The sequence below is a fragment of the Citrus clementina genome, unplaced genomic scaffold (genome assembly GCF_000493195.1).
Source record: "Citrus clementina cultivar Clemenules unplaced genomic scaffold, Citrus_clementina_v1.0 scaffold_1, whole genome shotgun sequence".
NCBI lineage: Eukaryota > Viridiplantae > Streptophyta > Magnoliopsida > Sapindales > Rutaceae > Citrus > Citrus x clementina.
In genome coordinates this window covers 3711677-3738671 of record NW_006263303.1, presented here as the reverse complement: position 1 = coordinate 3738671, position 26995 = coordinate 3711677, and the positions used below count along the sequence as shown (strand labels likewise).

General features: G+C 33.0%; 3 protein-coding genes and 1 long non-coding RNA gene across 38 annotated transcripts in view; 2 read left to right on the top strand and 2 right to left on the bottom strand.

Annotated features, from left to right (window-relative positions):
* Nucleotides 1-276, top strand: part of LOC18054390 (DNA-directed RNA polymerase III subunit RPC6) — a 4405-nt gene extending 4129 nt beyond the window's left edge. The window contains 2 exon segments of the mRNA XM_024178673.1: nucleotides 1-19; nucleotides 21-276. The exon segment at nucleotides 1-19 is cut by the window's left edge and continues 107 nt beyond it. Of these exon segments, the coding sequence (XP_024034441.1) occupies nucleotides 1-19; nucleotides 21-188 (187 nt within the window). The 3' untranslated portion in view covers nucleotides 189-276.
* A 6028-nt stretch (nucleotides 277-6304) lies between these two features.
* Nucleotides 6305-7839, bottom strand: LOC18054388 (uncharacterized protein C6G9.01c). The gene is made up of 2 exons (XM_006450738.2): nucleotides 7329-7839; nucleotides 6305-6895 (listed from the first exon to the last, which is right to left on the bottom strand). The coding sequence occupies exon 2, from the start codon at nucleotides 6877-6879 to the stop codon at nucleotides 6496-6498; it is 384 nt and encodes a 127-aa protein (XP_006450801.1). The 5' UTR covers nucleotides 6880-6895; nucleotides 7329-7839; the 3' UTR covers nucleotides 6305-6495.
* A 3939-nt stretch (nucleotides 7840-11778) lies between these two features.
* LOC18054387 lies at nucleotides 11779-21403 on the top strand. 34 transcript variants are annotated; one of them, XR_002907586.1, is made up of 4 exons: nucleotides 11779-13413; nucleotides 13539-13590; nucleotides 13676-15593; nucleotides 15687-21403. It is a non-coding gene; the product is annotated as an uncharacterized LOC18054387 (long non-coding RNA). The 34 variants fall into 34 exon arrangements; XR_002907585.1 differs by having other exon boundaries at nucleotides 13670-15593; XR_002907583.1 differs by having other exon boundaries at nucleotides 11779-14621; nucleotides 14870-14916; nucleotides 15034-15593.
* A 955-nt stretch (nucleotides 21404-22358) lies between these two features.
* LOC18054386 (PITH domain-containing protein 1) lies at nucleotides 22359-26884 on the bottom strand. 2 transcript variants are annotated; one of them, XM_006450736.2, is made up of 9 exons: nucleotides 26733-26884; nucleotides 26047-26127; nucleotides 24863-24912; nucleotides 24175-24252; nucleotides 23723-23780; nucleotides 23588-23637; nucleotides 23239-23347; nucleotides 23014-23075; nucleotides 22359-22756 (listed from the first exon to the last, which is right to left on the bottom strand). In XM_006450736.2, the coding sequence occupies exons 1-9, from the start codon at nucleotides 26814-26816 to the stop codon at nucleotides 22714-22716; spliced, it is 615 nt and encodes a 204-aa protein (XP_006450799.1). In that variant the 5' UTR covers nucleotides 26817-26884; the 3' UTR covers nucleotides 22359-22713. The 2 variants fall into 2 exon arrangements, with proteins under 2 accessions (XP_006450799.1, XP_024034318.1); XM_024178550.1 differs by lacking the exon at nucleotides 24863-24912 and adding an exon at nucleotides 25672-25675 and having other exon boundaries at nucleotides 24175-24241; nucleotides 26733-26883.
* Between the last annotated feature and the right edge of the window lie 111 nt (nucleotides 26885-26995).

Sequence of the window (26995 nt, the reverse complement as noted above, 5' to 3'; positions counted from 1 at the left end):
CACTAACATTCCAGTCGGAAAAAGTTTGTTATAAAAACGTGAGCAAGGGGGGTGGCGGAGGGGAACCAAAGACAGGAAGCTTGGCTTCTGTTCCATGCGGAGTTTGTCCCCAGATAAATTTTTGCACGCCGGATGGCGTAATCTCCCCGAAAACCTGTGTCTATTACACTAAGTGGTTGGATTTTTAAGTTTTTTTGTTTTTGCATTGAGCTATAAAATTTTGGAAATAGTGTAGCAGGGATTAAGTGTCAAACAATTTTGCTTATCAATGTTATATCCACCGAGTGTTTGAACTTTTACGATCGCTTGTTTTTTTTATTTTCATGTCTATGTTTCTGTTGTTAATTGCTTACCTATTTGCAAAGTTTCTTTATGCTAAATCGTAGTCTTGTGTGCATTATTTGGTTCTAGAAGTTTGTTTTAAATATATGCGCACAAATAGTGAAATTTTATAAGGTGTTTTGCACTGAAAATTAAATTCAATAATAACAATGGAAATTTGAGTAAAGTGTAGTAGCAATTTTTATCTATTAGGCATTAAGAAATACCATACTTTCTAAATTGTATTTTAACTTTTTCAAAAAATAATACATATTATACAAATAAACTCATATACAATTAATATAACAGCATTGTATTATTGTCGACATTATTTATTTTCTTTGCGTTTGTGAATCATAATCGGAACATGTAGATTCAATTATTTAATTATTTAATTTCTTTAAAAGTAATATACAATTTTAATTTCACAAGCTATTTGTTGCATATTTTTAACACACAATTTTTGAAAACTTATATCCATGAAGCCCAATCCAAACTTTTATACGAAAAACAAATTGCCAGTTGCAGTATGCAAGATTGTTTGCAATTTGCGGTAAACTCATTGTATCTAGAGGATTCCTTTATTTTGTTTACTTCGGTAGGGAAGCGTTTCGCCTTTGGGAAAAGCAACCGCGCAAGCGGTGGTGGACGAAGCGGAAGCGAGAATGTATTTATTTTTCTTCAATATTTCAATAAACACATATTTAAAACTAAATAAGTTTGGAGAAAATATAAATACTACTATACTCTAATACAAAAATAAAAAATAAAAAACGCAATGGGATTATAGAAAGAAATCGTAATAAAATCATTTCTTTATTCTATAAATGCATGATACATGTTAAGCAATTAACACGCCATATTTGTGTGTCAAAGATTGAAACTCTCATACATTTAATGTTTAGTACTATAAAATTTATAAAATAAAGTTAAATCAAGATTTTCATAACAAAAAATTGTCAATTTTCGATCAAACTCAAAACTAGTTCATAATAATCAAGAGAATTTTTTTTGTGTAGTTTAGTTTGTTTCAACAAATATTATTCTTGATGCAGGAAAATGAAAAACTAAAATGCTAAATGAGTAATGTAGTGGGATCAGACACCAGCTTAGCTTAATTTAATGTTAATTACGTTTAGTATATATGCCTTTAAGATATTACATACTTTTCTCTCTTTTTTTAATATGTTGATATATTACAATTAGAACTCTACTGATATTTATAATAAGAAATCAATTAAAACTCTTTTTGATAATTCTACTATAACATAGTTCGAATTCATACTCTCACATTATCTCATAGCCTACGTGGGTTTGAGTCTCACTAATGATTGTGAGTCAATTTTCCTCTTAATAAATTTAGGTAGAGATATAATTGTCTCTCTATGATATGGGGTAAAAAGCAGCCCAATAATTCTAGCGTCACCCCTCCTTGTTCATCACACCCCATTAATACTAATGTTGTAAAACTGAAGCAATAATCAAGACTTCTTCATTCAATATACTTCTTCAAATATAATGTGTGCAGCAAACCACACGTCTCAATATTTGATGTGTAATTCATCTTTTGAAGAATTACAAAAATAACCCAAACTTGAATACCGTAAAAGGTCGGTTGTGTCTGTCAAAAGGGAGCAGCCCAACATGTACAGACTACAGAGGAAAAAGAAAGCAATTACAGAAAGAAAATAACCCAAATTATTTTCACAGTTGTAATGACACGGTAACCAAATTACTAATTCAAAGCATGTTTTTCACTTGTAATGCTTTAACCTTCTCAGCAAAATAAGCGCCCCTGGTGGACAGGGAGCTTCTAAACACGTGCCGCCTTTAAACATCGTGAGTGTTTTTTTTCACCTCATATGCTTCTCTGCAGTTGCTTGGTTTATCTGGATGAATGTTCAGTTCTTGTTTTGATAAAATGAATTGAGTCTTCTTGTAATGGTAATGTGTTGTGTTACTAATATTATTCTCCTTTGTGTGAATAAGGGATTTCATTGAGTGAATCTGTTTGTCCTGCTCATAATCCTTCCTGTTATTACACAATATTCTATCACTCAAAACTGCTCACATGTAGAGGCTCTAGGTATATAGTTTTAGTTTATATTATTTTGTCAAGTATTTATTAAGTTGAATTGTTAAAACATATTTTTATTTTTTATTTATTTTTTGTTTATGTTGTTATAGGCTTTTGAAGAATCTTAAAACATGCATCAATGGTGATGGCTACAAGTTTATGTTGAAAACTTAAAATTATTTTGATTTGTCATATAAAATTTGATCATTTGTAATTATGTTGAAGGTTTAGAATTATTATGTTTTTATTTATGGAGGTTGTTAAAATTTGATCACTTGTAATTTTATTTTTAATATGAAATTTGATCATTTGTAATTTTATTTTTAAATATCGAGGTTGTTAGAATTATTAATTTTTTTTTTAAAGAGAACCGAAAATTTAGAAATTATTATTTGAAAAAATGGAGATCGTGTCCCGCTTTAATCACCACTCAATTTAAAGATTTTTGGGGACATACCCAAACTATCTCCCACTACAATTTTTCGGGTACGGGGCGGGTTCGGGGGATAGCTTCCAAATCGGGTTCAATCTATATAGGCTTAAGCTTCTCCATTCATTGCAATGATGCGAAATGAGCCGTGGCATCTTCTCATTTGATTTTTTATGTCCTGTACTCCTGACATACACATGTATAGGTTACTTATGAACGGTTACATGCAAGTCTTCCATATGGTCCAATTGCAACTTGAAATGATCTTTTACGGCATGTCGTGTTGGGAGTTATTATGCATCAAGTAGCAACACTACTTCGTCCTTGTGATTACAAGATACCTATTACAACATGCTAAAATACAAAATATATATCAATCGGTCACTTTTTCATAGAGAGTTAAATACGAAATGCATATCAATCACTTGTTTTCATAAAGAGTCGTTACAATATGCTAAAATACAAAATGTATATTAATCAGTCACTTGATTTCATAGAGTTAATCTTATCAAAGATCATGTCCAAAATTGAAAAACTGAAAAAAGTTCGATTCATATAATTAAAAAAAAAAAAGGGTCTTGCTATCTTAGTATTTATGTACGTTACAGTCCATGATGTGACAAAAGATTTGTTAACAGCATGGCATGTGTAAAAATTTACTGATTTAATAATTGCCTCTTCCGGTTCCAATCTGGTAATAAAATTATTTTCACCTGTTATAGCAAGTTGCAGATAACTCACTGAAATTGTGGTGTTTTTGCCATTTGGATTTCTTTTCTTTTATTCTATATACAATAAATGACACATAATAATTGAAATTTAAATATTAAGATTTTTAATACTATTATTAGATATTATCATTTACAATAATTAAATTAATTTTAAAAGTCAACATTTATTTTACACACTCAAGTAAATGCTAAAATAACCTTTATTTAGTTTTTTTCTTTTTCTTTTTAAGGCCGTAGAATGGACTCATCACAAAGACAGATTAAATTTAATTTGGAAGTATTTAAAATTTAATGATTACAATTTTAAGTTGATTGTCCTAGACTTCATATTAGCATTAATTTCATGCTTAATGGTAGAATTATCAGGTTCAATGACAATGATTTCATGTAATGCTCTATTTCATAATCACAATTTTGAGTTAATGATCATAGATTTCATGTTAGCATTAGTTTTTTGAATTTTTTAGGTTAAATGCTAATGGTGTCATGCAATACTCAATGATTCCAGGTTTAATGATTTACAATTTTAAGTTAATGGTCATAATTTAATGGTAATGATTATGACTTACTTTTATTTCAAATAATTTGATTCATTTAATAATTCTCTTACTTTTTTTTCAAATAATTTGATTCATTTAATAATTCTCTTAATTGATATAGTGATTATACATATTTCAATGCATAATAGGTTAAATTGTGTACAAAAGTTCAGTAATCTTTAGAAAACTATGAATCTCATCTCGTCTGGTTATAGTTTAATTAATTATATCATCACCATTATTACTATATTTTAAGCGATATAAATATTTTCTTTTCAAGGACTGTTCCATTGATTAAGAAGAGTGCATCTATAAGGACATATACTGCTGGTATGAGTTTGAGAAACAAACATACGTGTTAAGAAATCTCAAAGCTCTTGAGAAGAGACAAAGTGAATCACAGAGGAGAGCAAATTTTCTTGAATTGAAAACATCATCCAGCTTAGAATAAGCTGATCTGTTCTTATCCAGGCTGAAAAAGCAGGATTCTCAATTCTTGATGCAGATCTAGTACTAGAGGAGCTAGCAGCACTTTCATCTTGAACAAGATACTGATCTGGACACTTATTTTCTCCAGTGATGAATCCCTCTAGGCCATTGTCTTTGATTGAAGTTAACACTTGAGTTCTCCATCTGATAAAGTATTGTACTAAAGTTGCAGGTGAATTCTAATTTTAATTTCTTCCAATATTTTAAAAATAATTAACTTTTTTTATTACTAAACTTAAACATAAGTATATAACGGACAATGAGGCAATTAACGTGTAACTTATATGGAACTGTTTCATGCATGTTAAATGTTTTAGGGACATATGAAATTATTTCAGTTCATGATGTCTTTTTAAAATATAAAAAAGATATTTCGCGAGAAGTAAAATTTTTCACAAATTTTGTGCATGATAAGCTGAACATATGTAATGTGTGGCTAAATCATCGAATTCATTCAATGCAATACTAGATAGATAAATACTTAAATGATATTTTTTAACTTTAAATTCATATTACTGGATTTAGTATATTCAATGAATATAAGTCATGATCTTAAGTAAAAGATTTTAGAAACCCCACCCTAAACTAATATCTTATTCTCAAACTGCAATTATTTTAATGACAAGAAATTAACTAGAAAGAGAAAGAAAGAAAAAAAACATTTCCAAAGATAACACTATATTGTCCTAACAATATACTTGACGAGAAAAATTCATATAAGTCAGTCCTACCTCAGACTGCTGAGATGATAGAACGAGCTACTCAAGCTCTACCTTTTGGCAGAACAAGTGCATCCTCCTATAAGACCACTATTTTTTATTTTTAAATTTTGGTGGAAGCCATCGTGGGATCAGTCCACTGGTCAGCCGAATGACAGAGTATGAGTAGCTGATCCTACGTAAGTTTTTCTCGTACTCAACATATGATACATTGGTACATACATATCCCATAAACGGTTTATCGTAATTTGCATTGTTATTCTACTAAATGAAATCAAATATTTGTTACTTGCTAAAATTTAAAAAAAAAAAAAAAAGATAAGAAAAGAAAAAAGAACCACTCCAAAAACCTAAAATCATCGGTTAAAACTCAGTGATTTGAATGAAATATAAAACATAGTGATCTCAAATGAAATATAGAAAAAGTTGCTTAGGTATAGATAACAAGTAATAATAAATAATACTAAAATGCTTAAGAGTAATTCATGTGAAGTTAGATACAAAGACTAATCATGTTATTTGTTTAAGAGAATACAGAAAGGGAATATTAATCAAGGTAATCAAACTCACCTTCCTTGAGACAAGCAGAAAACGAAATTTATTATGTAGAAAAAAAGAAATAAGAACCATCTGAAAACAAAAAGAGGTAAGAACAAACTCAGTACTAGCACATATTGTTCATTACCAGAGCTTATATTAACCAAAACTGCAATAAGCCATGTTTCTGCAGAAAAGCTATTCTGTTGTCAATTTACTTAATAGCATACACAACACAAACCTATTTGATGCATCACAAGATTCATGAGAGCATCCGAACTGTAAACTAGCAGATAAAATCAACTAAATAAAGAACATTTCATACCCCTTGCTGCATGAAAAGTTCTCCTTCAAAAATTCAATTCGTTATAGGGAGGATATTTAATGATGGAACTATACTTAATTAGCACTTGCAGATACATTTATACGCATCAAAACTAGATCAAATTGCTCCTCAGCACTTTCAAGAACACAAAACTAATTCATTATGGGATAAAATGAATAGCACCTGTTTTCTTCGATCAAATTCATTGTCTACAACTAGCAAAGCAAAAACCATAATCTACAAACTAGAGCAACAAAACCCATAATTAAAATCAGCGAATCAAAATTGCAAAATTCTAAATGATAATTTACCAATCTGCCAGCACAACTAAAAGCAACAAGAACAATCAAATGGACAAAGTGGTGTGTTTCCAGCATCAGCGTTATTGATACACAACTCATCTTCTGTGTAGATAGTAAGTCCATCCTCTGTTCGCTTTCTAGGCCAAGCAGGAGGTTCAGCAAACCCATCCTCTGTATCTCCCTTACTCCTCTTTTCTTTCTTTTTCTTGACCAATTTTGGCTCCATAGTTTCATCTTTATTCAACTTCTTGGTTTTTTTCCCCTCAGGCTTCTTCCTCTTTTTACCAGCAAAGATTTCATCAATCTCGTTACCCAATTTTTTCAGCTTTGAAGAGGGATTTTCATCTTCTACGACTGGGTTTTCTGGCGTTTTTTCAGGTACCTTAACAGACCTACTCTTTTTCGGCATTAAATCAAACTTGAAGCTGCAAAGCCATTAGTTTGTTGATAAGCAAATATGTAAAATAAATACATAAGAAAATAGAAGATGAAAAGTCCCAACTTTCAGCATCAAATGTAATACAAACAGAAATGGAGAGAACTTTCCACTTCCACATCAGAAAATGCGTAAATTTCCAGCTTACAACAGAAAACAATTTAAATATGAAAGAAAACCAACAAAACAAATAATTCAAGTACTTCAAATTACCAACACAGCAGCAAGTATGAAAGAAAAATCAGACCCCTTAACTGCAAAAGTACCCACAGAGCTACTGACACAATGCTCTAAAACAATACAAAACTTCCGTCCTAAAAGAATCAGATTTAAGTCTTCACACTATTGTCATCACCAGTTTCAGATCTTCAAAATTTTCCAATAAATACTGACCAAGACTTAAACCTAATGGCGCTTATTACCTCAACTCCTCAAGCAACAGCGGGCGGCGGCGGCGGCTGCGGCGGCGTGCGAAACAAGCAGCGAACAGGAACAGCAGCGGCGTCGATTCACGCGCGGCAGTAGAAAATAGTAGAAAACAGAAGAAGCTGCTGCGACGGAGTCGATTAGGGATTTGACTCGCGCGCGTTACAGTGGTTGATGCAGCGTCGCGCGGCTGTGCTGGTGGGTGGCTAGTTCGCTGGACGTTTCACGCCGCGGTTCGCTGGACGTTTCACGCCGCGGTTCGCTGGACGCTTCACGCCGCGGTTCGCTGGACGCTTCACGCTCGCGGTTCTGGACTCTCGCGGCTCGCTGTCGGCCGCTCTTGGTTGCCGGCGGCGTGAACAGTGAGAAATGAGGGATTTAGTTTAGGGATTGATTTTGGTTTCGCGTTCAATAACGATTTGAATCCGTTTTTTTTTCTTTTAATTTTTCAGTTTTTTTAATTTGAATTTTATAATATATAATAAAGTTTTGGATTAATATATATATATACGTGTGTGTATGTATATTCATTATAAAGTCCAGGCTTAAGTCCGGACTTTTAAGTAAAGTCTTTGACTGAGGTAACGTTTGTTTTTTTATTTAAAATCTGAATAAATTTGAATTAATCTGAATTTTGAATAGATCTAAATATCTGAATCTGAATAATATGTTTATTTTTTTGTCTGAATCTTGAAAAATAAGTATTAATTTTTTTTTATTTAAAAATTAAAAATATTTACTATTACATTTGTATTCTTATTAAATTTGAATGCCAAATAAATAATATATTAAAAACTATAATATTTTAACATTTATAAGTAAAACTAATGATGAGATTATTATGTAGGATAAATGTCTATAAGTGAGTTTGGGGATAGACATGAAAAATAAATTATAAAGCAGGGATATTTTTATCATTAACAAGTAATTGACTTAGGTGGCGTTTCTTTTTTAACTTAATGACTTAAAGTGACTTAACTTAATTAATTAAGTTAATTAGATGTGTTTGTTTTTATAACTTAACGAGACTTTTTAGATAATTTTGACTTAATAAAATAAGTCAATTTTTTTGGCTTTTTACTTAATGGAAAAATTTGAATTAAGTCAATTACTTACTAATGTAAAAAATATCTATGTTTTATAATTTATTTTTCATGTCTATCTCAAAACTCACTCATAGACATTTACTCCACATAAAAATATCATTGTTTTTTTCTTTCTTATATTATATACGATAAAATTTGAAATTTACTGTATTTTATATATTAAAATTCTAAAATAATTATGTATTCACTTGAATATAATTTTACTTATAAATGTTAAAATATTGTGATATTTAATATATTATTTATTTGACATTCAAATTTAATAAGAATACAAATGTAAAAGTACATATTTTCAGTTTTTTCAGTTGGAAAAAACAAACAACTTAATACTTATTTTTCGAGATTCAGACGAAAAAACAAACATATTATTCAGATTCAGACATTCAGATCTATTCAGAATTCAAACTAATTTAGGTCTATTCAGATTTCAAACAAAAAAACAAATGTCATCTTAATTTAGATTTCTCCATTAAGTAAAAAGCCAAAAAAATTGGCTTATTCTATTAAGTCAAAATTATCTAAAAAGTCTCATTAAATTATAAAAATAAAAACCTCTAATTAACTTAATTAATTAAGCTAAGTCACTTTAAGTCATTAAGTTAAAAAACAAACGCCACCTGAGTCCATTATATATGGGCTTTACAAATTACAAGTCCTTCTCCATGATTTTAAGCTGCGGGCTGGACTGTGGCCGACTTGAGCTTTTCTACCACTCTAACTCATTTGAGAGACTGAGTTATCTGTTTTTTAGTTTTAGTCGGTCACTGTTTAGCGGGTTTGTTTATGATTTTGTGTGTGTTTACTTTTTAAATGTAATTAATATAAATAATCTAATTGTTTACATCCATAATTGGATACTCGTATGATAGTCCCCATTGGGATCCGGATGTGTGCAAATGTTCTACTTAAAACATTTAGCTTGAAATAATAGAAATGTTCAAATTTGAAATTTTAAAATGTGAGGAAAGTTCGAAAAACATATTAATTGTGTAGTTTATGCGCTTTAAATTTTAAATTTATCAAACCTCACAATTTTAAAATTTTTTCAAACTTTCTCATATTTTAAAATTCCGGAGCAAAAAATTATTACTTGAAATAAAAAAATATTTAATGAGACAACCCAATTAAAAAAAAAACTTGAGGTGTTCATAAGTCATTAGATTGGTTTGGAAATTTTAACAATTGGATTATTACATATCTTAATTAATTTGAATTTAATCAATCTAATTTATGTTTGTATCGGTTTTGTTTTTAATTTAATTATCTTGTGGATTTGATAGTAAAGAAATAATTATAATCCGATTCATATTAACAAAATAGGGTAGATTGGATGTGAATTTGTGTCTAATTGCATATTCAATAACCATAGAATGAATTTCATCTATTTACAAATTGGATTGGATTCAAAAATATATAATCCAAGCCAAATAATTAGATAAGCAAACTCCCTAATAACCATGTTCCAATCTGAGAAAAATCCGGAACTCCAAATGTCTTAAAAACAACTTGAAAATGCAACTTGTCGTTACCATTCATGTTTGTTGTTGTTATTATTATTGAAAGCTACTATGTTTGGCGCGTGGGTCTAGCATGTGTACGCAGTGCAAATTTTTGTGCACCAAACATGGTGTACAGTCGGGCAGGGGCAAAAGATCAGCAGGCTGGCCAAATGAGACCCGCCCTCCATCGCAGTACTTTTGAGTAGAGTTGACAAAATGGGTCATCGGGTCGTGTCAGTTTGATGTCGTGTCAAATTTAAATCGATCAAAATCCGACCTATTTAATAATCGTATCAAAATATTAAGACTAAAACCCGACACGAAAAAATAATCGGGTTACCCAATAACCCGCTTAATATCTATATATATTAAACAAAATTTACATCAAACATTTACACACTGTCGTACATCCATAAATACATACATAATTTATCGATATTATAAAATGTACATATCTACCAAAATATTACACATTTATACTATTGAAATTTTAATTTTATATATATATATATATATATATATATATAATATTATATATCGATATTATAAAATATACATATCTAACAATATTTTACACATTTACATTATTGACACTCTAAATATATATAAATTTTTATAAATAAAATACTGTGTTTATATTTATATTTTCAAAAAATAAAAAGAAAAGAGAGAATCATCTCTAATATTTGAGTTTTGACAATAAGAACCTACAAATTATTTTAAAATAAAAAATGTAATCGGGTCATTGATCAGGTAAATGAGTCAAGAACTTTAACTCTAACCCAGACCCAACACACTTAATAATCATGTTAAATTCGACGACCCATACCCATTTATTCGTGTCGGGTAATCGAATCATGTCAAATTTTGTCAGCTCTACTTTTGAGAGGGTCAGTTTTACATTTTTTTTTATCATTGAACTTATTTTAATGTTATGTAGCTAATTTATTAATTTAAATTAAGTAGCCAATGATTTCTTTATCCCCGGTGGCAATCATGAGTTTTTTTTCAGCAACTCTTGATCATTGAAAACATTTGCAAAACTTTAGTTGTACATCTATGACGAACAGAAGCTATGTTGTTGGAGATATTGATATCGTTGTGTAGAGCGAAAGATGAGGATTTCAATGATACAAAGTGTGACGATACTTAAATAGATAATATTTGTAATTTTTTGTGGTTGTTAATGGTGGTGGTTACAAGAGGTTATTTTATTTTTAATTAATAAATAAAAATAATTTTATTGTAATGTAAAATTTTAATATTAAATATTAAAATATATAATATAGACGTACTACACTAAGCATGGTATTATATAAATTTTACATCATTTTATATAACTCAGTCCAATTTATTTTAATACAATCTAATATTAGTGCGTTACACTAAACAAAGTACTTATGGAATAAAATAAAATTATTGCGTTTACACATTGAATTAGAGTAAAAATAGTAATCTAGATATTAAATACTAGGTTGTCCTATAAACATAAAAATTCAACATTAGTTGGTAAGTTTCAAGATCATAATTTATTGTCAATGAGGTTCATGCTTTAAATTTTAATTGAGGATGCATCTGTGTGTGCTTAGAAAATAATTTTTTTAATAAAGAAAATAATTTATTTAAGATAAGTTATGTCGGCAAGTCATGTGTACGACTTACGTGTGAAGCCACTTTCTTTGAAGTACAACTTATAAGCAGCACGTGATTAAAACCGACATCGAAAAGGAATAAATCTGGATCGTTGATGCATCCTTGCACCGCTAAGCGATAGCCGTCGATCTTGACCAGCGATACTATAAATATACCCCCCGCGTCGGGCACCGTTGGCCCCTGCGTTCTCTGTGTTTGTCTATGTTCTTTTCTACGGGTTGGGTGCGGTGTGATAATCGGGAATTAATTTAGCGCAATATTAGTGCTGTTATTCGAATTGATTGAAATTTCTTGGCTGTTTTTGAGTTATTGGAGGCGAAGGTATTTTTATTTTATGCACTGATGTATTGGATCGAAGTTGTTTCGCTTCTCTTCTCTTTGTTCAATTATTGGGTACAGGATCTTGAATCTGTGCTGTTCGTTACCGATCGGGCATCCGCTGTTGTTTCTTGGATTAATGAACTGAGATTGATTGGTGACTTTCTTAACTAATTTGTCGAGGAATTTTGAGGGCTAGGATTTTATTATAAAGATGATATATATAATATTCGATTCTTGACTTGCTTGTCGGTGGTTTGTGAAATAGATTGAGATCTCGGATTATTCATGCTTTTGAGAAGTATTATGCAGAGAATCGAACAGAGTATATAGTACATATTTTTTTTTTTGCTGTTGGTGGCGAAGATATTATCTTGAAATTTGTGCCGTTCAATAAATAGGCAGGCGGCAATTTGTTGGTTTGTGTAGCGCTCATTGGTAATTGATCTATTGCTCATTATTATGAAGCTTTATATATTCATATAATTGGAATTTCATGGTTCCATTTAATTTATTGGTGACAAGGTGTCATTGTAGGCTGAGATTGTGGATTGGAGTTGTTTTGCCTTCAATTTTCTTTTCTCTTCATTCAATTCTTGGTTACAGAATCTTGAATTCCTGTGCGGAGAGTGGAGGTTTGAGATACCGGTAGGGTGTCTGCTCTAAGTCTCCTGTGTTAATTAACTTGGAACTGTCAATTAATCAGGAGGTGTCTGACTCATTATTTGCTTCTTTTTCTGCGTGTACAACAGTACAAATGGTCGTCGTGCATTTAGAGGAGTATTGGGGCTCTAAGTTTCATGGATTAATAAACTTGGAACTGTCAAGTAATCTGGAGGTTTCTGGCTTGTTATTTGCTCCTTTTTTTTTTGCATGTACAACCGTGCAAATAGTGGTCATGGATTTAGAGGAGTATTGGCGCTATCTATCAACCGGTTTTTAGGACTCTTTTATGTTTTCTCCTCCTTTTTAGCTTCCACAATTGCCTTTCTGAATACTATGATGTACAGCTCATATTTTGATCTTGCGTTTTTGCATATGCTGCAGCGATGTGGAAATGGTTTGAGTTTTTCTGGAAGATTGGGATTCTGGGGATGTGTTAAAGAGCTTTTCTGACCCCTTCTTAGTTCCTTATTGAAAATTTCTAGTCAGGTTATGCTGGGCTATCTCACTACAGCAGGGGGTTTTTATGGCTTCTTTATTGTTTTTCCTTGTCTCGCTTCCATCCATCCTATTCGAGTGCTATAAAGTTACAGCTCATAATTTTGTCTTTCATTTTTGCCAATTTCTGTTGCAGTGATGTGGAAATTCTTTGGGTTTCGGTGGAAGATTGGGATTCTGCTAATACTTGAGGGTGTCTAATGAGTTTTTGTCCATCCTTCCTTAGTTAATCACTTCTATCTATGAAACTTAAAATCAAATTGCGTTTTGATCTTTTGATTTACGCATACTTTTGTGTGGCAGTGTTAAAGAGTATTTGAGGAATACCGTGACTCTGCATCTGGGTGATGTTTCATGAGTTTTTTTTTTTTTCCTTTGGAACCTGCTCTTAGTTTATCACTTTTATCTATGAATACTTCAGTGCAGATTGTATTCGGGCCATTTCATTTTTGTAATTTTTACGTTTCAGTGTTCTAGAAATGGTTTGGGTAGCTGAGGAACATTTGGGCTCTGTTATGAAGGTGGCATTCATGACTTTTTCTTAGTTTACTGTCCGTATTGTTGAGCAAATCTTTTCAGTTTTGCAATGTTCTGTGGCAGCAATAGGGAAACATTCCAAGTTCCAAGTAACGCTGGGAGCAAGTTTTGAAAGAATACTAGGACTATTCTACTCAGGGGGTTTTCTATTGTCCTATTTTAGTAATTTTTGCAGTTTAATTCTTCTATCTTTACCTAACTGAATCCTTGAGGTTCGTATTAACTCTGTCTTCATTTTTTGCAAATTTCTTGAGAGTGATGAATAAGTGTTTTAGCTTGCCAACTCTCCACCTTAGGAGTTTCTGACAACTCCCTTGTTCTTTCTTGTAGGTAGCTTCCATCTATGCCTGTTTGAATACTATAAGTTCAGCTTTCATTTTTGTGAACTTCTTTTCTATGATGTGGGTTTTTTCCCCCTTTTTCAAAGGTTTGGGTAGGATTTGGGGATGTCATTCGTCCCTTTCTTAGCTGATCGCATCTACAAATTTATCTATGAAAAACCCAATTGTATTTTGGTCATTTGATTTTTGTAAGTGTTATGTTGCAGTTCTAGGGGCTGATCTAATGAATTTTTTCGAACTTTTTTTAATCACTTCTATTCATGAATATTTTAGAGCATATTGTAATCTGGCTGTTTCATTTTTTGCAATGTTTAATGTTGCAGAGTTTCAGAAATGGATTTAGTAGTTGAGGAATATCTGGACTGCTGCAAAGGGAGCTTCTATGATTGAGGAATTTTCCGAGTTTTCGAAGAATCAAGTGACCATTTCACTTGAGGAGTTGTCTATTGTGTTGTTCAGTCATTTTTCCAGTTGGTTTCTTTTATCTCTGCCTAACTGAATGCTCTGAAGTGTAACTATGTTTGTTGCAAATTTCTTGAGCAGCGATGGCAAAGTGTGTTCAGTTTTTTTGGAGTATTAAGGCTTTCTCTCCACTGCAGGGGCTTCTGATGACTCTAATTCTTTCTTCTTGCTTCTAGCTTCTAGCTTCCACGTGGCTACCTGAATACTATGAGGTTTATCTCATATTTTGGTCTTTCATTTGTGCATCTCTGTTGGAGTGAGGTGAATATGTTTGAATTGCTTGTGGATCGTTTTTAAATAGATTGAAATTTTGAGTGTTGTGGATTTATGAGTACATCTTCGTGTTTTTGAGAAGTGTTGCAGAACGCTATTCAAGGGGCTTCTAGTAAATGATTTAGCTTCTCAATGCCTTGCTTTAGAGTGTAATTTGGTCAGTCATTTTACCAAATTGTTGTTGCAGCTTGCCAGTAGAGAATTGTTTGTGGACATCTGCGAATAAAGAGTTTTGTTGGTGTTTTGCGGTTTGCTTGTTATCTTATTTGTTTAATTTGTTGATGAGCTTACATCCTGCAGGTTTGTGTTGGAATCTTGTTTGTTTGATTTCAATGAGGTTATATGCTTCAGGTTTCTGTTGGAAAATACTCTGGCCAATGGTCAATATAGTGAGTGGTTTGTCTTCCGGGTTGTGATTGGCTACAGCAAGGCTTCTGCAAGTTTGTAGGGCACAAAATTCCTTGCTATTTGTTGATTATCACTTTTGAAGAAGCTGCTGGAATCAACTATTTGGCAACAATAAATGGGGGTGTAAGGGAAACATTCTACCACTAGTTATTGAGCCTTTATGGATTATCCATATACCAAGTAAATATACTTCTGATGTTTGTCAATATTTTGCCCTATCATCAGATTATTCAGTGTGTTGAACTTTTTAGCAAATATTCTACATGGAAGGGTGTCCGCGTGTGGGGATCATAATGCTGGCACGCTTATCTTGCGTACTTATTTTCCCCTTTTTTTCTCTTTGATGCATCGCTCTGTTTTTGGGTTGATCCTGTGATCCGTTCTATGATTTGTTTGGTTACAGAGAATTGTTATAGCTGTTCCATTGCCCCCCTTTTCTCTAGTTGAAAGAGAGTTTTGGTGTGGTGGAATTCCGAGTGTTGTTGGGCAGATATTGCCTATTGGTACTATACCTCCTGGACTTTGTTTTCCCTTTTTAGCTTGTCTTGGTTGCTAGTTAGCCCTGTGCTCATTTGTTTTTTTTGGTTTGATTCCAGAGAATGATGCTTCAGAATGATGTTGCTCGGTTGATGTTTGTAGTTTTTATGGAATACCAGGACTTTTGTCTCGTGGTGTCTATGAACATTGAGAACATATTCGTGCTTTGGTAATGCCATTTTACAAATTTTTTTGTTGCAATGTTACTTAAATGGTCAGTGTTTTGAGGAGTATTGGGACTGCTACTGCTGTGTCTTTAATGGGCTTTTTCTGACCTTTTTCTAGCTTATCACTTCTACTCGTAATCTGTAAGAGAGGATTGTATTTGGTTTGTTTTCTCTCTTAACAAATTTTTGAGAAGTATCATGGAGCATTTTTTAGACATTTACTTAGTTTTTACCACTTTATCTTTGAATACTTTACCTTCATTGTGCCCCTTTAGTTTGGCCATTTTTTGTTGCAGTGAGAGAAAAAATGTTCCAAGTTTTCAAGGAGTATAAGGACTATTCTACTTGGGTGATTTTCTGACAGATTTTTAGTCCTTTCCTAAGTTTATTTGTTCTATTCTAACAGTCCAGTTTTTAATTATGTTTTCCATCTGTTGCAAAATTTTGGAGCAGTGATGGTTGAATGTTACAAATTTTGAGTGTTGGGGTTAGCTATCATCTAAGGGGGTGTTTGATGGCTTTTAAAAATTTTCCCCTAATTCCTTCACAATTTTTTGTTGCATAGGTATGAGGAACTTAGTTTTCAGGAACATTGGGACTGTTGATGTGGGGGTATCTTCCGTGACTTTTAGTCTTTTGTCTAATTTATTATATCTATATTCTTATCTTACTCTGTTAAAATTTAAGATACATTGGGGCTAGATATTGACTACCTATGTCTTGCTATTTTGGAAAATTGTGTTGCAGTGATGGCAGTATGCACTGAGCTTTTGAGGAATTTGAGGCTATACATTGAGGAGTGCCCGATGAGTGTTTTGTCTCTTATAGTTTCTCACTTCTGTCTATGTTTATCCTGAGTACTTGAAGAATATATCTCTTATCATTTATTTGGCACAATTGTGTTGCAGTGTTACAGAGTTGCCAATTTTTTTGAGGAACTTTGGAACTTGTACGTGTGAAATCCATAACTAAAATTTTCTCTTTCTCTTCTGCAAACATATGTTGCAGTGATATCATTCCTGTGTCTTCAAGGAATAGTGGGACTATGCTGCTTGTAGTGACCAATGGGTTTTCCTTCCTTCACTAATTTATTATTGGTGTCTCAGACTATCTTTCATTTCTTCATGAGGTTCAATTTGTAATTTTGTCTTTCATATTTGTAGTCTTCCATTTTTGCAAATTTATATTGCAGTGATGGTGAATGTTTTGAGGTATTTCGGGATTATCTGCTGCTTGGGGTTTTTTGATGGTTCTTGTTATTGTTTCTCCTCGTTTTTTGGCTTTAAATTTATGCAGATATGAATGCTTAGAACATATTTTGATCTTTTATTTTTGCAAAATTTTTGTTGCAGCATTGCAAAATGTAGCAAGCTTTTGTGGAATATTGGGACTTTGCTACTCAGGCTTCTGTAAAAAGTTTTTATCTTTTTCAGTTTTTCACTTATATCTATGCAAACATACAGCAGATGATGGTTGTTTTTTGCAAAGTTTAGGTTCCCCTGTTACAGAAATGGACCTACATTTCAAGGAGTGTTGGATGATTTACTCGGTGGATTTTCTATCATGTTTTTCAGTCCTTTTCTTGGTTCATTTCTTCTGTATCTGCCTAACTGGATACTTTTTTAACAATTCATTTTAGAATTGTCTTTCCTTTTTTTGTAAATTTCTTGAGAAGCGATGCAAGGTGTTTTTGAGTGGTGGTCAGGGGATGTCTGATGACTTTAATTCTTTTTACTAATTCCTCCATTCCATTTATGCCTATCTAAATAGTTTAGGTTGTATGTCAGCCTGCATAATTTTTGCAAATTTTTTACTGCAGTTTCACAGAAATGTGCAGTGTTCATTGAGGTGTTTTAGGACTATGCTACAGAGCAGGTGTCTTCTTGTTAATTTCTTCTATTTATAGATATCTGGATATGAGAATTTCAAATTATCATGTTTTACCACTTCTGCAAATGTATTGGCAGTGATTTTAAGTATTTCTATGTTTTTTAGGAATACCGATCATGCTAATATGGGCTTCTCGTGAGTTGCTCTTCTACGTAGTTCCAAGTTTTGGTGGAATATTAGGGTTGTCCGCTACCCAGGGGGTTTCTGATGACACTATTTTTTGATCTAGTTTATGCTTGCATCTATCTGGATGTACTGAGGTTCAAATTGTTTTTAGGTCTTTCATTTTTGCAAAATTTCTGTTGCAGACTTACAGTGATATGATAACGAGATTTTGAAGAATGTTGGGACTACTGTGCAATCAGGGGGTTTATTTGAGTTTGTTTCTGGCTCTTATTCTTCCTAGTTTGTCACTTCTAGATGGGAATATGTATTAAGATTTTTCCATTTTTGCAAATTTAGGTGGCAGTGATGGCAGAATGTTCCAAGTTTTTGAGGAATATTAAAGGCGCTTGGTTTGCGGTTCTAGTCATTGTTTTAGTTTATTTCTGTTCTCTCTTCTTATGTGACTCTCAAATTCAAGTTATGATTTTGTTATTTTATTTTTATCAAATTTGTTGATGGCAATGTGATCTGAATTTTGAGGAGTATTGAGGCTAATCCATACTAGCCTCTTCTAGTTTCTTGCTTCTATCTATTCTTAATCCGAATGATTCATTGTTTTATTTTTCAAATTTTAGTGCTGCTGTTTCAGAGAAAGGCTTTGAAGAATTTTGGGAGTAGGGGGTGTCAATTGAGTTTTTCAGTTCCCTTTCAGTTGCTTGTTGCCTTGTGCTTCTTAAAACTTCAAACTATTATTACTCTCTTCCACTTCTGCAAATTTATTTTGCAGACTTACATTTGTATGTTTTGAAGAATAGTGGGGCTCTACCACTACTCCTTTATGTTGATGTGATGGAGCACATTTGGATATCTATGAGGAAGAGTGGGAACTACAACTCAGGAAGGGGTTTTTTTTTTTCCTATTTATTGCTTTTGCTTGCAAAATGTGCACTCTGTACTCTGTTCTTTCTTTTTTGCAAATTTATGTTGAAGTGATAGGGAAATGTTGACATCTCTTGTTCTTTCTCCTGATTTCTGGCTTCTATCCATGCTTAATTGAATATGCGAGTTCAGCTGCTGTTTTCTGCTTCAGTGAGAGAACATTGTGGCTTCTTTTGGAATATTGGTATTATGTGATCTCAGGGGATGAGTTTTCTACTCTTTCTCCCAGTTTCCTGCATCCTTCTATGTCTATTTGGATATTTTAGGTTTAATTATGGTTTGATCTTTCATTTTTGCTAACTTCTGTTGCAGTAGAGATAAATACTTTGCGCCTGTTCTGTAGATGGGAATGTTACTGTTCCTGGTTTGCTTCTTTCCCAAATCAATAAGCTACTGAATGATGCTTTCAAAATCCTTTTTTGTGCTTTCTTAAAGCTTGCAATTGTGAAGACTTCTATTCTTTTCTGGTCACTGAATGATTCTGGAGTTTCTTCATTGTTGGTTATTCTAACAGCTTGACTAAAGTGTGTCAGTGCAGATGAGCTGCAGATGAGCTGCAAATGCGTTTGTCACTTGACAAACGGGTGTTTGTGCTGCTCGAGGTTGTATTGTGCATTTTCTAGTGTTTTTTTTTTTTGGGTTTCAGTCTTCTATACATGCCTATATGAATAATGAATGTGAAATAGTAGTTTGTAAACTTTTCTGTGGTGTTTTTTTTTTTTAATAATTTTGATGACTAAGATTCTCTTCATTCTTTATTTGAACTACGAGGACTTTGATCTCTATTTTGATAGAGTACGTAGGCGTTTGGGTTCTCTCCCAAACTCAAGTCCAATTTGCCATTGATTTTTTTTATTTGATGCCATATGTGGATTTCTTACCAACCATTGTTTTTGTAGTGTTTGAGAGTAATAGTGGACAGGACTTCTGCTTGAGGTGATCGTATTATTCCCACTAATCCTCTTTTATGTGGTTGTATTGTGTTGGCTGTTCAATTGGAGGATAACAGCCTGTTGTGATGTAGATTATGTTTCTATGAATGTCGCATAATCATGTGAAGCTTTAAGCTGATATAGGTACGATTGTCCCGATCATGTGTTGAAGTTTTTACATTTGAGTAAGAATTTTAATACGGATAACAGCCCGTCATGTGATGTAGTTTATGTTCCTATGAATGTCACACAATCATGTGAAGTCATAAGCTTATACAGGTACGACCGTCCCGATCATGTGTTAAAAAGTTTTTATGTTTTTGAGTATGAATTTCTCAACGCATAAAATAAACTCTCCTCCGAAGAAACTATCTTCATAATTGATTCAAGCACGGCATAATGTGCGGCAGTTTATGTTAGTAGGAGCTACCAAGTGAACATTTTCATAAGTGAATCAACCAGAGCATGGTGTAGACAATTTATGACAGTAATAGCTACCAAGTGATTGGATTATGGTGTTTGCTAAGAAGGAAACTGATGAATGGTTTAAAATTTGTAACCATTCCACAAGCAGTACTTTTCCTTTGGTAACAACTAACAAATCCAACCTTTAAAACTGGAAAAACAGCATTTTTAGGCAATGCAGTTCCACTTCGACGACAGGATCTTTCTTGACAAAGGTCACGCCACCACTTGGACCTCTCAAAGGCTGCACAGAAACCATATATACTGTGGTAGAGGGGGAAGAAGACTTATGAATATGAAAATATTTATAAGTACATGATTATTTCAAATGGTAAACCCATTACTTGTCTACTGTTGATGTAACCACGGTACTCGAAGGGGTCAGTAACAACAGAGGCAGCAACAAGCCTATTTATGTGAGCCATATCCATGACGAGAAAAGCATCAGCAGCCTCTGCAATCTATGAAGCACCAACAGCATCTGCAATCTAATCAAGCAGTGGATGCTTAGTGGCTAGCCGCCAATGATATACCCAGAAAAAATTGTAAGGCAGAGCTAGCAGTAAATCCTTACCTGCCTCATGCGAGGATAGTCAAAGAAATGCGTTGGCACCAGCTATTATGAGTTCTGGTCCAAGGAGAATAGCCGTTTTCTCGAGCATGTCCTTGCATAAAACTGAAACAGAAACACAACCGAGTGACCCAATGAAATAGTCAAAGACAACCGTCTTTTAGGAAAATTACAGTAACATATTATGGATCTGAAGTGTTCTGGATCAGGAGTTCAATCAGAAATAAAAAAAGATGAAATCTTATCAACAACTAACCGTTATTCGATCATGAGGATTAAGAATTACAGTATAAACTTCAAAATTATGCTGCCAAAGCTCCTTTCTGACAAAGGGTTTCAAGCTCATCAATGTACTCGTTACCACTATAGTATCTGAGGTTAAGGGAAAAAAAAAAGGTTTATTTCGTCCATGTAAAATTGCGTGAAAAGAAAATGTGAAAGTAAAAAAAAAAAGGTGAAATATCCTGAAACGAAGAGAGTTTACCTTTTACCAGGCAGTCCTTCAGAATATTTGTCTATGAGGCATGAACCGGCTGCCTCCCATCACAGCTCGGGATGTAAAATTTTCAATGCAATAAGCTCAAGGCTATTGAACTGCCTCTCCTTCTCCTTGGTTTTCACTAATTTCCGATGCATACAATTGGCTAAACCTCTGTCTCTCCCGAGAAACGTGAACGGCTCTGCTGTCGCCTGTCCCAAAAAAAAAACTATTTTCCGAACTCATCGTTTTAACATTTAAAAATCAATTTCCCCTTGGCTTGCGCAAATTTTGTAATGAGGGGTTTTGGCTGGATTAAAAGAGAGTAAGTTAACACGTAGATTCGGTTCAAGTTAGGTTTAGGGAATTTGAATAAACAAATATAATATACAAGTATTTGTCTGTTCAAAAAAGAAAAAAAGATCATGAAGTACGATGAGTTTTGCAGACTACCCAATTTGAAGTCGTATGCGAATATTTATGAGGGTTATTTGTCTGTGAGCAAGCAAGAATTTTATAGAATTTAATATAAAATTGTAGTTTTAATTATTTATCTCATTGTAAATATCAATAATTCATTAATTATCTTCTGGAATAACAGTTGTTAATAGTTGTAAAATATTTGATGTAATATAAATTGTTAAAGAAATGCAACGTCAAAATTCACTGGATAGCATAGATTTAGATGTCAAAGTGGGAAAGACGACTGAGAAACACCCAATGATTTGGCTATTGGCTATTGGATTTAAAAAGGATATAAGATTAACATTGGAATTGAATGTTATATATAAAATTATTTATTATAAGATTAACATTGGAATTGAATGTTATATATAAAATTATTTATTATTTTATTTTATCATTTAATAAATGAAAATTACATTTAATTAAAATTTAACTATTAGAATCTTCAACATTACAACAACAAAAAAATTGATGACCATTAATGAGTATTTGTAAATACAAACAAGCGAAAAAAGAATTATAAAGTTCGTTACTTGTACAATCAAAACTGTTGAAATAGTGGACCTCAAAAGAGATAAAATTATAAAAGGGACTTTTGAGTATAGGATTTTATTCCCACAGAGAAAAAGAATGAACCAAATTCAAAGAGGGTGCAAAAGTATAAAATTATAAAAAAAAAAATTAGGATAAATAAACACCATTAGAATGATTGTTCAGTCTTGGACGGATTTCTCGCCTAATTCATTCATATTTATTTAAACAGCGTCAGATAAAATCTATTCGCCGTGGTGGGGTATGTACTCTTCAAGTCATTAGGAATGCTGAACTGAACCCAGAATATTAATGGGAGGTTTTACACATAACTCACAACAGATGATAATGAATTTGTACGAAAGACTAGAAAACCAATAATTATGAATTTACAAGCATCACATTAGCTGGTTGCAACACTAAGTAATGCCACCCAGAAAGAAAGCAGTTTGGCAACAATTCTTGAAGCTTGTATAGTTCTTCTATTATCAGAATTTGGAAGTACATTAAAGTGATAAACCTTGATAGAGAACATGAAATTGTTCACTCCACATGCGAAAGACCACCGCCGCTTTCAGACTTTGTTCTGCACAAGCCATCAGTTCCGATAAATACAAGAAACTATGTAGTAGCATATAAAACATAACAGGATTGAACTTCACAATCAGACTTGAAATGATGGACATTTAATAATTGTGCAAATGCCACACAGAATGAAATTATAATATATAACAATAGAATAAATTTTGAGCATCATTTCCTTCTACAATGGTGAGATTGATAAATAAGTTCAAAAACCCCACTATCTATGAAACTATTCCTACAAGGATAACCAAAACTTACTTGTGGTCGGAGGGATTCGGCCTCAGCTCATAAACAATTGTTGCCACGACGTCCCTCTTCAACTGTTACTCAATAGACCAAAAACAAACCAAATGGGTGTTAGAGGTGCAGGAAGGTATTAGTTGGAAGCACAAACATTTCACAGATTAGAACAAGGAAAAAAAAAAATTATTAAAACAAAGACAATAACAAATTCATAAAATTTGATCTCAGCCAATAAATTACCTGGGTGGCTTCCCCTTTTAGGCCAATGTAGTGTATCTGAGTTGTGTCACCACCAAAATTGTCAGGGAAGTGTAATGTGATATTGGCCACACTTTGAAATTTGGAATACCTAAAGTATGCATTAATATGACATTAAAAACAGTTCGTAACAGATGATTTTTTTTTTTTGGTGGAAATACAATACAACATCAACCAAACAATGGTAAGTTGCTAATAAATGGGAAGCACCCAAATTCAGTAGATTATGCCTGGTCGCATCAATTGCTCATCATGAAAGTATGGATATGAAGTGTTTGCAAACAAAGCCTCTATTGCATGTCAACAAAACTGAGTAGTAATCAATAATTACCTTGTTTGGTATTCTAACACTCCTTGCAAATTCTCAACCAAATCCCATTCCTTGGAACAAATGGTACAAATGTGTCAGATGAGTTGAAATGAAGAATTTGCTAAAAATGCAATGATAAGCCAACATGAGGCATACCTGAATAGCTTGCATATCTTGAGCATCTGAGAAGTCAATACCCTCTCGATTGATGAACCTATTAAAAAAAGAAAAAAAAACTCAGGACACCACTTCTTCTTTTAAGAAATATAAAAGGTAGAGAAATAAAAACAAATTTAATATTTGAGTAATGGCAACGAGGGACTAAGATTGAGCATTTTTCGCTCAATCCGCTAATCATCTAATCCTAACCCAGACTAGAAACACACACACACACAAAACCACAAAAAAAAAAACTGGACTGAGAATTTTATGATAAGCCAATGAACATTCCATCTAAAATTTATATTTCTAAGATCATTTGATCCCTTCCACTTACTACGATGAGAAAAAAAAGCTATTTGAGTTTCTTTCTAAATTGGATAGTATTACATCTAACAATTGATGAAGCATTATGACAGCATACATAAAATTCACAAGTTCAAACTCACACTCTCATCTTCGAAGGACTTGTTCCATCAGCACCACCAACAATTGAAATGCTCTTGATCTTAACATCTGTAGTAAATCTATCAAAATCAAGTGGAAGAAGGATTCTCAATGAGCACTTTTAGAACAGAAGAAATCTTTAGGGAAACATGTTCTTAAGAAAGAACAATATGAAACAATAATTTCGAGAGCATCTTACTATGAAGAAAAAATAGATTGGTTTTAAGAAAAAATTTATGCATAAGAATTATAGGTGCAGAAATGCGGACATCAAATTTTGACTTTGTATACAAAGTTGAGCAAATATTATCTTTTAGACTCAAGATGGTCTCTGATTGTTCCTAGTAAGAGACATTATCGTTCCACTAAATGAGAAAAAGTATGAATAAAGATAACAGAAGTCCTTAGTATTTTAATCATAAATTTCATTTCATTCCATCAAGCTTATTTATGAAATTAGTAAATTTCAAAATATTGCTCATTTTAACATCAATATCATACAAATTAGAATTAGACATATAGATTGGTGGGATATAAAGGGGTTTAGAAAGAACAAAGCCACTTGGGATATGAAAAAATACAAAATTAAATACAGCTGGGGACATGAGTGTAATGAAAATTAATGTCTATTTCTCTGAACCTTGAGATCCCAGCTACTGTTTATTCTTAGAGCAAAAGGTAGCCACTTACGGAATATAAACAAGTAACTCTGGATCACCATCATTGCTTTCCAAATGTTCCTGGGTCCACAATGAGGATCACATGAGCTTTAAGAAGGCATGTAATGAAAGACTTGTTTCGATACATCATAAGCAAAATATAGCATGCTAAATATTGATATTTCCCCCAAAACATCATCTTGATCAACTTGGCTTGCTTGCAGATTCTATAGTAACTTTTCTAACAGGGTAAGCGTCTTTTTTCTTTCAGATGTAATTTCCAGTTCTAGGTTAGAAACTGGCAAGATATTAATTTGTGTATTCATAAAATTGCAAAGTAGAATAATAACAAGGCTGATAAATAAGTGAAACAAATCGCACAATAATCAAAAGAAGGCTATACCTCAGTGGTTTTCCGGTTTGAAATAGATATTAATCAAAGAGCACTACTCATATGAGTAACAAGAAGTAATGTGTATCATGACCAAATTTATTTTGCTTTGCATTCAAATCTTTTTATTTGAAGCTTTCTCATCATTTCAGAAGAACCTAATCAAGTGTGCTTAATCAGGGTAGTTATCCTAAGCACAGGTTGCAATATTAACAGTACTTTCACAAGAGAGGCCTACAAGTGATGCATACACTTGTTTGCAAGTGAAACCCAATCTCAGTAGAATGACACCAAGGGTAAAAGGAATCAATTAACAGAAATCAACTTCCAGTGGTCAGTAAAACAGCTTTTTGCAGCATATTTGAGGCACATCTTCAAAAATCTTGCATCCTCAGTAGAACTTCAAAAGATAACCAGGCATAATCAACCACCTTAACAGAAATGTTTACCTAGCTGTAATGTGAAAAAGTCACGCCAATAAATCGAAAGCAAATCAATACTACATGTAGAAGTCAATCAATGTAATTTTAATTCAAAATGGAGACATAGAACTAGATTTCAAGTACAAAAGTATATGGCTATGGTGCAAGGATGAGGACTTTTAGGAGGTCAACCAAACCTTCGATGAATGATTCAATGATTGAACATTTATAACATACTTAAAAGTTGGAAATAGATTCTGTGCAGCAAGAAATATTTTTTCAATCACATACAGGCACATTCACCTGAGAGTACACATCCACAGATGAGACACGCTTCTTGGAAACATGCCAATGTCTAGATAAAAAATGAACTACAAAAGAGTATACAAATGCATGAATTACCCCAGAAGAATTCAGACGCTGCTCCCATGCTTTGAAAACTGACTTGACACTCCCTGGAACAGCCTCATTTAATGCAGACACCTAGAAAGGCCATCCAGTACAAAAGAAACGGAAAAATCAGTGAAAGCAATAAAATGAAATGAACTGAAAAAAGAAAATATAAACCAACAACAGCTCAGAAGGAAGTAGCTTCCTGTCACAAAGCAAACGGGGCATCCATTCAAATGAAGCAGCCCTTCACTCTGGACCTGTAAAGGACCATAACCCGGCCTATCACTAATGTTTTTTCACCTGGGCAAAGGGTAATGAGAACTAAGGGCAGAGCCAATTTGACAGCACAGGGGGAGTCTTAAAGTGGAAAAAGTTCTACACAGCCAAATTCTATCGAATTCAAGCTCTATCCTGCTTACCCATAAAGCAAATCACAACTACAATTTCCAAATGATCCCTTTCTCATTTTATCATGCAACTGGCATACAAAGATGCGAGAATCCATATAATTACACAAAACCACAGCATGCGCACCGCGTCATCCAAAATTTTAACCAAACCTGACTGACCCCCAAAATACAAACAAATAACAGGAAAAGTGAACACAAATGCAGTTTATCAAGCAACCACGCCTTTTACACATTTATTTCTCCGGCTATTTCATATATATCGAGTGTGAAAAGATAGAAATTAACCTTGGAAAGATCTATATGTTTGTAGAGAGACCAATCAGAAGAGCAATCGTGATCTTCACAGCTATGATCGTGCAAACACGCCATCCCCTTCCGCCTCTAAACCCGGTTACCGCCACAACACACACGACTATGTGCGAGCCACAGCCTACAACCACGAGTTAATCTGATATGACTAAAATACCCCGGAACACAAAGGGAACAAAACTCCTCTTCTTTCTAATAATATCAAGGGTATTTTCGTCGCACTATATTTTTTCCATTTT